We start from the raw sequence: 12,048 nt of genomic DNA on the forward strand, positions 1-12,048 counted from the left end.
AATGAATAACAAATACAAAAAACGATTCATATTATTTTCCTTCCAGGGTAACATTCTTTTTTACATTTCAAGAGCTGGCTGTGACTTAGGAGGAATAGCGGGTCGTCGTTTAATCTCAATGTTGACGGTTTGATTCCTGACTCTACATGTGTCCTTAAGCAAGATGCTAAACCTCAAGTTTAACCCCATGCAGGCAGTATGACACCATCAGTGTGTGTGTGAATTACATTATTAACACATGATTGCTGCTGTTTTAAAAAGTGCACAGTATTTAATACAATTATTACACTTTTCAACAGTTAATTTACGATATTAAAACAAAAAAACTAAAGAAATGTAAAAACACAAAAATGAACAAAGATAATTCGATTATTTGCATTTTCATAAAGGTGCTGATTTGTGAGGGTCCCACAAACGTTGGCAGGGACCCTCCATGGGAATGAGCTGCACGGAGTCCGGAGGGGAGAGAGGGGGAGATTACTCTTATCAGGAAGCTCCCACACTGACTGTCATTTGTAATGCAGAGCTTATAGCGCATGCTTCTCGCCAACCTTCAGGAGATGCGGACATTGAAAAATAGGTGGCTGTCTGGCTCCCCTCTACCTCACTCCCACCCTCCCCCCACCCTCTGACTGTCTTATCTAGAGAGCTCCAGCACAGTGCTCACCTGCTCAAAGCTGGAAAAGACAATAACATATCTGTTTCCACCTCACACACTCTAACACTAATAACTACTGAGATAGGACATCTTGCATTTCCTATCATAGCTGGTGAGGGCCCTTTTGCCGGTTGAGTGTACAGCCGGCAAAAGGTTTTCATTGTATACCACCGAGGTAGTCTTATTCAGTGTTAGTATCCCTTTTAGGGCAAACAATCTAAATCTACCCTATACTTAGCCGTACTTTGTGCCTGCTTACTGTTGAGTATTCAAGAAGGGCTGATAATCTTTCACCCCTTATGTTATCCATGATTTTTTTATGTGGTGCTATTATGTCAATAGATGAAGTACACATTGCACTTAGTAACAATTTAACAATTTGATTACATCTATTGAAGCTCTTATGCTCTCCTGTGTCTAAAAAACTAATGCAATCAAAAGATTATTTGCACGGCATGTAATTCAATAAGGCAAAGACAAGATTATGATGTATAACACTTTGAATACACATTTTTTTCAAATGACATTAAAACCACACATTTAAAGTACATGATTATTTAAAGTTGTGCAATGTGCCACTGTGATAAATGTAAACAGCAAGAAGTCTAAAATTAGAGATTAGCAGATTGCAATAACAACAGAAGTTCTCTTTCTACGTTGCAGCGGAAATACATTTTTATGTAATTATTTTCTGTTCATTATCTATCCTCCTACATTGATCAAACGCACAGCTGGCTAACATATTTTGATGGGGAAGTTGAGACTAATAGAACTTACCGTGGTAGGTTTAAAATCAATATCTCTATTTTTTACATCCGAACATTTGTACTGGTGCAATTCTTCAAACATATGCAGCCACCAAAGAAGCTGCTTGATTCTATAAGGGAGTGTGTGTCATACAAACCATTTTTGTTAAACAGTATTGAGGGGTTGGCTATAAAAGAGGAAACGGATCCTTGTCATTTATTTATGACTACCTGCAGTGCTACTATGCACAATCAATACATGCAAACTTAATGACTAAGTAATCAAATGGAGTTATAGGATTTTTAAACACCAATGAACTGTACAGCAGGGGCCAGCTCTTTGCCTTGTCAATAAGGCTGTTTCTGCTTGAGCTGCTCCGTAAGATGTGGTTCTATTATCAGCTCCATTAGGTATATTTCTGTGTAATGACTCTCCACCCGCCAACGTTTTTCTCTCGACCCTTGTCCTAATAACCCCTTTTACATTTCATTTTTTTAGCAGGCAGCTCTTATTCTCAACCACTTACATTCAGTCAGTGAACACACATTAAAGGACTCCAGAGCCCTGGGAAGCACGTCGCACAACTAGTGAAATGGTTTGTTTTAGTTTCAGGGGAGCAAAGGTGCGAGCTAAAGTAATCCATGTGGTGCTAAAAATGCATCAGAGCAAGGCTAGATACACCACATATCCTCCGTTATAGTTTGTTGTCACAGTTTGGTGTTGAACCGCCTCTGCTGTCCTGATGTAACATATCCTTCACATCTGTGGGTGCTGGAGGGGAAGATTGGAGAGGAGCACATCTGCTGTAAGAGGAGTGGAGAATGAACTGTTAGTGTCATGGCCGGACCACAGGATCAAAGATGAATGCGCCATTCACAAAGGTGACAGTCAACAATAAATGTGTCACCGGTGACACATTCAGGGAGTTCACAGAAAATACTGTCTTTGTGAAGCTCATAATGTTCTCTTCAGGTGAAATATTTTAAGTCCTTGTTTGTAGTGTTGTTATCATGGAGAGCATTGCATTGTTAGGTATTCTCTAACTGCAATTTGTCTGGACAAAATAGTAGAACTCCTCCAATTTTGTGAAAAAGATGGCCTGCTGTACCTACGTAAGACGAAATGGTTGCAGTTTATACAAAGATGTTCTTAGTTTACTGTCCTCTTTGAGATATAAAATAACACAACTTTACAAAGGAGGCGGAGTATTTTTCGCATATTCAGTCTCCTTTTCTCAGTTCTCCCATTCATCTATGATTGATTTTATTTTTGCAGACAGTAATATGGTGCTGGCTATGTGAGTATGAAGTGTGATTTATGCGAGGCACTTGATAGTGGAGCCATACAAGATGGGGCTGAGCAGGTTTCCTCTCTCCATCCCCCCAACACTCTGCCCTGAGGATCCATGAAATAGTGCAGAAAGATTGAACTTATCCTTATATAAATTACGCCCCACCAAGACAAGCACATTTAAAAAAAGAGACATGTTTGCCCTATTCTGCTCATTTTCAGGTTCATGTATAGTGTATATGAGAGAAACACTATGGATTTGAACCTTTACAGACCACGGAAACCTATATAACACACTACAGGTAAAAGGAAAACCTCAAAAATCTAAATAGGGCCCCTTTAATGTGGCACATTTGTCTGCAAGTGAAGTCCTCGCTGGACTTCCAGTGAGTCAAATTATGATTAAACAACTGTTTCTCTTTGCTGCTGTTTTCATATTAGTGTTGCTTCTTTAACATCACTAAATATTTAAAGGTCACACTTCTCTCCTTTTCTCACAATTCCCTCCAACAGGTTCAACAGGCATCACTGTAGATAAATTTCATTATAACATCAATGGCTTGTCTCTTCTCATCTCTTGGACCCCACCCACCCCTTTGATGCTTATTACCCAGAGTAATTTGACACTGCAGTTATTTCAATTTCAAATAAAAACCATGACCTCCTATGGTGATGTTAAATTGATTTTACATTTCACGTATAACCATCTCCGCAGTGGCATAGCTTTTTAAAAGGAAACACACCTCTGAGATTGAATTTTAGTATGACCTTTCCCTAGCTACTGGAGTTACATTTTCTGGGCTTAAAAACTGTTAAGCCTGTCAGAATCAAATCAAAAAGCCACACTTGCTTTTAATCAGAATATCTTGGGCAGTGTTTTGATTTTTGCTCAAGCTCCATTTTGTTTCTGTGTGTGTTGTAGTCCTGCTGCGCGAGGAGGTGGCCCAGCTCCAGGAGGAGGTGCACCTGCTGCGGCAGATGAAGGACATGTTGAGTAAGGACCTGGAGGAGACCCAGGGGAGCTGCTCCGCCGACGTGCTCTCCGCCACCGAGCTCCGCGTGCAGCTGGCCCAGAAGGAGCAGGAGCTGGACCGGGCCAAGGAGGCTCTGCAAGGTAGCGTCCTTGTACGAGAAACTGTGTGTGTTACTGTAAACACAAACATCATTACTGTCATATGGACAATGATGCTGCAAGACATACGTAGAAGGCCAAGATAATAACATGATCAGTTTAATTTAAAGGTCTCCTATCATGCAAAATGCACTTTTTGATGTCTTTTATACATGAATATGTATCCCCGGTGTGTCAGGGAACTCACAAAGTGTCAGAAAACAAAACCCTCTCTCTTTTCCTCCATACCCAAATCTCTAAAAACGGGGGTACAACGGAGCCGATCCAGATTTGCGTCGGTTAGGACGTAATATTGGAAATGTGGACTGGCTTTACACCCACGGCACTATCAGAAACGTCACTATCGGAAACAATGTGCGACGTGTTTTGGAAGTAATAATAATAATAATAATAAATGTTATTTCTATAGCGCTTTTCTTGAACCCAAAGACGCTTAATATGGTCTTTGTTTACATTAGCAAGCATCGTGAACACTCAGAGCTAAACTGTACTGGAGAGAGTATGTTCCCTTTTCGCCCTTTTCTTCCTAAATATTCCTTTCAACCATAACAAGCAGAATAAACGTACCCTTTGATTATTCCCAACATCTGGAAGCCATTTCCTTACAAGAAAAGTTATCCAAACTGGTAGAGGCTGAGTTTATTTTATTTGTCAGGGGCATTTCATATTAAACAACAAAGAAAGAGAAATAGTTAAATGAGCTCCGTTGTCCCACATGTCAAAATGGCACCTTAAAACAGAATCAAACATCATTATTTTTAAGTAACGTGCAAAAAAGCTTATAAATAAACACACATAAGGAAGTTCAGTACACCTACACACAAAGGAGTTATACAACAGCAAAACAATTGGGTTTTTTGTTCACAATGAGAAAGAACAATTGATATCCACCTACTGAGCATTTGAACATTGTGTACATTTAAAAAGCCCTAATTTGATGAACACAACTAAAGTAGTAGTGTGGGTGGGTATGCCCTTTTGGGTGAAATTGTGAAAATTGGAAGTATGCAAAGCAGAGTGATGTTGCAGCAATCTGCTGAATCCATTTTGTCATCATTCTGCTCCCAGCTGCTTCAGGGTTTTTTCCACTCGCTGAGTTTTGCTCCATAGGGCTTGAAACCCATGCATTTGTTAGCATAATGTTAACATGAGTGTCTATAACAGTATTGTTAATGCTGCCCATTACCTGCATGTTGGGCCATTAGCATGTTTGCCGCTTGAGAGATGTTGTGCTTTCTTTGGTTGAGAGAGGACATGCACTCTTTGACTTTTTAAAACAAGCTGCTTCACCCTGCAGGCACATCACGCTGCTGTGTTCCCACTCTGCCCACCCACTTTGATGTCGCACATACATGCAGCTCAGCACTGTACGCTGGCTTTAAAGATGACGGAACATGTGATTAAAACATCTCAATGTTAACATGTCTGTATGAGCTGCACTGAAACCTTTCTGCTCAATGTTTTATCCCTCATTATTTATTTATTTTATATAGAATTATAGAGCTGTACACTGCACACAAAGACTTTATTTAGATTTCACAATTAAAAAGACTTGGACTTCAATGCTGTATTACTCTGTCTAGAGATTTGATTTAAAAGACAAATATTCAAGGCTCATGTTATGATCTGGTAAATGATTGAGCAATAGGAAATGTTCAGGACATTAATATGGCATTGCAGCACACCTTGAATATGTAATTATTGAATCAATACATTGAATAAAAAAAGTCTCAATTACTGTTCGATGATTTTAAAGGCAAATGTTGTTTATAGACTTAATGGTCCCATGTCATGCTTTTCTGGTTATTACCCGTCCCCTTGTGTGTTATGAATGGTTTCATATCGTTTTTATGCATGTAAACGGTCTGCAGAGTCACAAACCCTCAAAGTACACCCTGTAGCGAGTCAAACTCAACACAGAAAAGACCTGTCTATGCTGCCCCAGAACGCCTCGTTGGAGATTTCTCTTTTTCTTTTTCTTCCTGGGTACAGTGACGTGACCATACCCAAATGGACCCATTGTGACGTGCTGGGGGGGGGTACTAGTGGAGCCTCGCAGCGGCAAAACTGTGGCGCGCTTACACTGTCGGTGTGCCACGTTTGGGGGTGCGGGTGCTAGTGGAGCCTCGCAGATGGGGGTGCTGCAGCCCCCTCAGCACCCCCCCCTTCCCGCGTCCATTCGCGATGTCTCGCAGATTCCACGCAGCAAGCAGGAAATGAAACCAGCTCACACTATCCGCTCCTCGCAGCAGCGAGCCGAGCAGCGTCCCCCCAACATAGCACCCAGACCCCACGCAGCATTCTCATCTGTTTGTCATTACTGGTGTCATTTTCTGGTTGCTAACAAATGCCATTGTAACACATAATCAGTGATGTTCCGCTGTAACGGTGGTGGACTCATCAGAACAGAGTGGGCGAGCTGACCAATCAGAGCACAGTGGGCTCACAGGGAGGGGGGAGACAGGAGCTCCAACAAGCCGTTTAGGACAGAGAGTGAATACACATACTATATAGAGATGCTGTATGAGAAACCAATGTGAGTTTGGAAAATTGCAGAATATAAATCTATTCTAGTAGACCTCAACAATGGATTTATGATCAGTAGAAATGACATGGGACCTTTAAAAACAGAAAATGTTGTAATTAATTTTCACAATTGTATTTTAACCTTTAAAGACTTGAGAGCTCACTTGAACTTGACACAAAATGATTTAAAACAGCTCTGTGAATGAGTTCTCATTCATAACACTCCGTTCGATGTCTCACTATGGGATGCGCCTCATCGCGGAGCAAACAGAAGCATCAATCTCATTACGCCAATCCTGATTGGCTGGTGATCTTGACGTCAGCGTCAGGGAATCCACCCCCTGTAAGTAGCTTGCGCTACGTCGCATGCGTCATTCAAACACCTCTTCTCGCTTCAGAGCACATCTCGATGGTAGCCGGGCTAGCTTAACAGTCCACAGACTGAACCCAAAGCTAACTTTCGGTTGCTCGCCGGCTACTCTTCTGCTTCGCAAGAAGACTGTTAATGCTAACACACCAGTTAATATTACAATCGACCTCGCCGTTTCTTTCCTCGGAAATGATGGTAAGGTTTTGATTTTTTCAAGCTAGCAACACACCTGTACCTGTTACGAGCGGGTCCTCTCCACGCCACGTGGCAAACAAGATGGACGCCTCTCTCCCTCACACCAGAGGAGTCAGGGACTCGGAGGCTCGGCTCTGCGGCTGCGGGTTGAAAATATCAGGCACAGACTCACACCAGGTCTGCTCGTCCTGCCTCGGGCTGGAACACGCCCAGGAGGCTATTGACAACCCCGGCTCGTGCGGGCATTGTGCCCGCTTCACCGTAAAGAGCCTCCGCCAACGGTTAGCACGCCAAGCTAGCTTGTCGGGACAGGACCCCCTCATGTCCGCTGATTTGCCGGCTGGCAATCAAGACGCGGGGGCGTCCACCGCAGAGATTGAGCCCCGCACTGTGTCGGTCTGGGGCTCATCAACAGCGGCAGCTGCGGAATCGGAGTCCCGCGCCGTGTCAGGCTGGGACCCGGTGGCGGCAAGAGACGCGAGAACGGAGCCCCATGCTTTACCAAGCTGGGGCTCCCGGCTGGACCTCACCATGGTTTCGCCCGCGGAGGATGTCCTGGAATTGGATTATATGGAGGACGAAGAGGGTGCCTCTGAGTTCCTCCTGTCTGATTCGGATGAGCAAGAAGACGATATCTTCCTGTCATCGGCTCAGGCTGCAAAGCCGGGAGCGATGGCTGCTCTCCCGGGCGATAGCACACCAGCTTCGCCCTGTCTGAGCATGGACCTGCAGGCCGTGTGTCAGCGTGCCGCGTCCAGACTAGACATCCCGTGGCCCGAAATGGCCAAGGAGACCTCCAGGTCCCGTTACGAGGGGAAACATTTTCCCCAAGCAACGAGGACAAAGAGGCAACTCCTTCCGGTCTTCCCGGAGATGTTGGATGAGGTGTCGGTCTCGTGGAGAGACCGGCCCTTTAGCAACAAGGCCCCAATCCAGGGTGCCTCCTCCCTAGACTGTGATGGTATGGAGAGGCTCGGCCTGCTCCGCATACCGCCTATGGGACCGCTGGTGGCAGCCCACCTCCTACTGAGGCTGGTCCCGTCACCAAGCAGGAACCCCACGCTGCCAGCGAAGGCGGACCGATTCCAGTCGACCATGACTGAACGGTCCAACAGAGCCGCAGCGTTGTCCGCCAGAGCTTTGAACGTTTCCTCGCTGCTAACCGCATACCAAGCGGAGCTCTGCGAGGATCTGTCAAGCAATCCTGGACCGGCCGTTCTGGACGAGATGGCCGCGATCACAGACATTTGTCTCCGTGTTCAACGCTGCGCCGTCCAGGCCACGGGCAAGGCAATGGGGATCATGGTGGTGCAGGAAAGAGCTAGATGGCTCAACCTCACCAACCTCCCAGACCGGGAAAAGGAGGATGTGCTAGACATGCCCATCGTTCCCGAGGGGATTTTCGGCTCCGCTCTCGCCTCCATGCAGAGGAGATGCGAGTCGAAAAAGAAGGAGGACGAGGCCCTCCACCTCTGTCTCCCTCGAAGGGTCCAGCCGCTGCCTTCACAGCGGCAGTCCTTCGCCCAAGCTGCCTCGAACCCTGCTCGGTTCAAAGTACCAAAACAGCAGAGGTCGCAGCCCGTCCCAAGTCCCCAGCCCGGGCAGGAGACGAGGTCGAGTTGGCCTAGAAAATCTCCGGTTCCGGCTGCAGCCCAGGCGCAGCCAACCCAGAATTTCGGCCAGCAGTCGAGGAAGAAGAAGCGGGCAGCCTGACAGCCCCTCCTTCTCCCCTCCGTGACAGAGCTGGAAGTCCACGGTTCCCCAGCTCTAGATGTGTTCCCGCTGCCTCGAGAGATGCCTCAACGCCATCCTGAAGTCCGCAAAAACACATGTCACAATATTGTTGTTTTTTTTCACATAAACCATTTTCTGCTAACGCATCCAGGCTTCAGGCCGAGGGCGCAGCTCAAAAAAATGAAAAGAAAAACAATAAAAACAATAAACAGTCCGTCAACTGTTCCCCTTCTGAGAGCAGCTACGGCCTCTCTCAAAAGGCGGATAATAGACGGGTCTGTGAAGGCACCACCGTCACGCGCATGCGCAGTGTCGGTGGGGATTGTCGAAATGGGGTACCACCGTGTTCAGACACTAGAGGGGCCCATAACACAACAAATAGAGACTCAGAGGGTAAGAGACGTGACATCTCACAACATCTGCTTGGGTTTTCAAGACAGTAACACGGGGCTACAGACTCCAATTCGCTGTCACCCCCCCTCGCTTCTCGGGCATTCTGTATTCACAAGCCCGAGGAGAGTCAGCCCATATTCTAGAGAGACAGATCCTCTCACTTCTAGAAAAGAGGGCTATATCTATTGTACCCGCCTAGCAGAGTCAGAGCGGCTTTTATTCCAAGTATTTCCTCGTTCCCAAACGGGGAGGGAACGGGATTCGGCCAATACTAGATTTGAGGGTTCTGATAAAAATTCAGAATGCTCACACATCTCTGTTGCGTCTCGTGCGACAAAACGACTGGTTTACATCAGTCGACCTGAAAGATGCGTATTTCCACATCCCAGTATATTACCCACACAGGAAATATCTGAGGTTCGCATTTCAGGGGATCTGTTACGAATACAGAGTACTTCCCTTCGGTCTGTCTCTCAGTCCAAGAGTGTTTGTACGATGTACGGAAGCCGCGATAGCCCCGTTAAGACAACAGGGTATTCGCCTGGCGACCTACCTAGACGACTGGCTGCTTCTCGCACAGTCGGAGCAGGAGGCTGTTACGCAGACAAATGTCCTCGTAAAGCACCTGCTCAACCTGGGTTTCATAATAAACACAGAGAAGAGCATGTTGTGCCCAGCACAGACTGTACTCTTCTGGGTTTACACCTGAAATCGGTGCCCTTTACAGCCCGCCTGTCAGCGGAAAGAGTGAAAGCTTTCAGAGCTTGTCTCGCTCATTTCCAGCTGCGCAAACATGTTCTCTTCAGATCATGCCTGCGGTTACTGGGGCTCATGGCGTCAGCCATCCTGGTCGTACGACTGGGACGCTTACACATGAGGGAGTTTCAGCGCTGGGTAGCCGCTCTAAATCTAAACCCCGCGCGTCATGGCGCGCGGAGAGTAATGGTTACTGTGAAATGCGTAATGGCACTGCGCCACTGGCTGCACCCGACTTTTCTAGTACGGGGTGTGCCTATGGGTGCTGTCCTTTCACGGAAGGTGGTCACCACGGACGCATGTCTGACAGGCTGGGGAGTTATTTACGAAGGTCGTCCGGTGAGGGGTCTCTGGAGCAGAGACCTCCAGCGGGCGCACATAAATTACCTGGAGCTTTTAGCGGTGTTCCTCACCCACAAACTGATCTTATGGAGCGGCAGACGTCTCCTCTCTCTGAGAGCGACGCACGTACCAGGAGTGATGAACCTCGGGGCAGATCTACTGTCCAGAGGTGCACCACTATATGCAGACTGGACTCTACATCCAAGGATTGTGAGTCAGCTGTGGGTGCGTTACGGCAGAGCCGCGGTAGATCTGTTCGCATCAAAAGAAAATGCTCAATGTCAGCTATTCTTTTCAATGCGCGATTTAAACGCACCATTAGGCGTGGACGCGCTCGCGCACGTTTGGCCTCCGGGCCTTCTGTACGCGTTCCCACCCCTGGCTCTGATACCCCCAACTCTGGCCAGAGTGAGGGAACAACGCCACACACTTATCCTGATAGCTCCGCACTGGCCCGCAATGTACTGGCTGGCGGAGATATATCAGCTGCTGTGCGGGGGCAGCCATGGCAGCTCCCACTACGCAGGGACATACTGTCTCAGGCGGGGGGGGGGGGCGATCTTTCACCCACACCCAGAGCGCTTGGCACTATGGGCCTGGCCCGTGAGTGGTACAATCTGAATACAGTGGGACTCCCTCAGAAGGTGATAAACACTATTCAGAGTGCGAGAGCTTCCTCCACCAGGTCTCTCTATGACTGTAAGTGGAAGGTGTTTGAGGAGTGGTGCCTTCAAAAAGGACACATCTCTTTTCAATGTCCTGTCGGGGTGATTTTATCATTTCTACAGGACTTAATTGATAAACACAAAGCTTTCTCTCCGATCAAAGTGTACCTGGCTGCTATTGCTGCATGCCATGTGGGCTTTGAGGGAAAGACGGCTAGCCAACATCCTTTGGTCTGCCGTTTTATGAAAGGGGCTCACAGGCTCCTCCCTGTTTCCAGGTCACTGGTGCCCTTATGGGACTTGGCAGTGGTTTTAGATGGGCTCACTCTAACCCCATTTGAACCCCTTGAAGAAGCTGACATGAAGCACTTGTCACTCAAGACAGTGCTGTTACTGACCCTGGCATCCGCCAAGCGAGTCAGTGACATTCATGCGCTATCTGTACATCTTTCATGCACTCAGTTCGCCCCAGGGCAAACGAGAGTGTTGTTGAAGCCCAACCCTGCCTTTGTACCTAAGGTGGTTGGCTCATGTACCCCAATTGACATTGAGGCATTTCCTCCGCCGCTGTGTTCCTCCGGGGAACAGCAACCGGATTTGCTGTGTCCAGTCCGTGCTTTACGCACCTATATGGACAGATCAAAAGAGTTTCGTCATAATGACCAACTCTTTGTGTCCTGGGCTAACCCTCAGAAGGGCAAGCCCGTTACTAAGCAACGGCTCTCCCACTGGATTGTGGAGGCAATTGCTTTGGCCTATACGAGTCAGGGTTTGCAGGCACCTTCGGGTCTGCGTGCTCATTCGACTCGTGGTCTGGCTACATCCTGGGCTTTGTTCAAGGGTGTTTCCATCCAAGACATTTGTGCAGCAGCGAGCTGGTCCTCATCGCTCACTTTTGTCCGCTTTTACAGGCTAGACGTCTCTGCTCCTAGTGTGGCCCGAGCAGTGCTGGGCACCTTGTTGAGTCAGAGCTCTACCTGTTAAGTTCTGGTTGGTTTGGTGAATTTCGAGATAAGCTCGTCTGGCAATACGGGAGCTACAATATCCCATAGTGAGACATCGAACGGAGTGTTATGAATGAGAACTATAGGTTACTTACGTAACCCCAGTTCTCAGAGTAACATGTAGTGAGATGTCTCACCAGACGGCCCTCCTTGCTATGGTGAAGCGAGAAGAGGTGCTTATTTTGAATGACGCATGCGTCGTGGCGCAAGCTACTTATAGGGGGTGGATTCCCTGA

At 47.0% G+C, this 12,048-nt stretch overlaps 1 protein-coding gene across 5 annotated transcripts in view; it reads left to right on the forward strand.

Annotated features, from left to right (window-relative positions):
- Positions 1-12,048, forward strand: part of kazna (kazrin, periplakin interacting protein a) — a 212,790-nt gene that overhangs the window by 166,726 nt on the left and 34,016 nt on the right. For all 5 annotated transcript variants that reach the window (XM_034209100.1, XM_034209101.1, XM_034209102.1 and 2 more), the window contains one exon: positions 3,618-3,809. In XM_034209100.1, coding sequence (XP_034064991.1) covers positions 3,618-3,809 — 192 coding nt within the window. The remainder of the gene's footprint in view (positions 1-3,617; positions 3,810-12,048) is intronic.

This window comes from Gymnodraco acuticeps, unplaced genomic scaffold, assembly GCF_902827175.1.
Source record: "Gymnodraco acuticeps unplaced genomic scaffold, fGymAcu1.1, whole genome shotgun sequence".
Lineage (NCBI taxonomy): Eukaryota > Metazoa > Chordata > Actinopteri > Perciformes > Bathydraconidae > Gymnodraco > Gymnodraco acuticeps.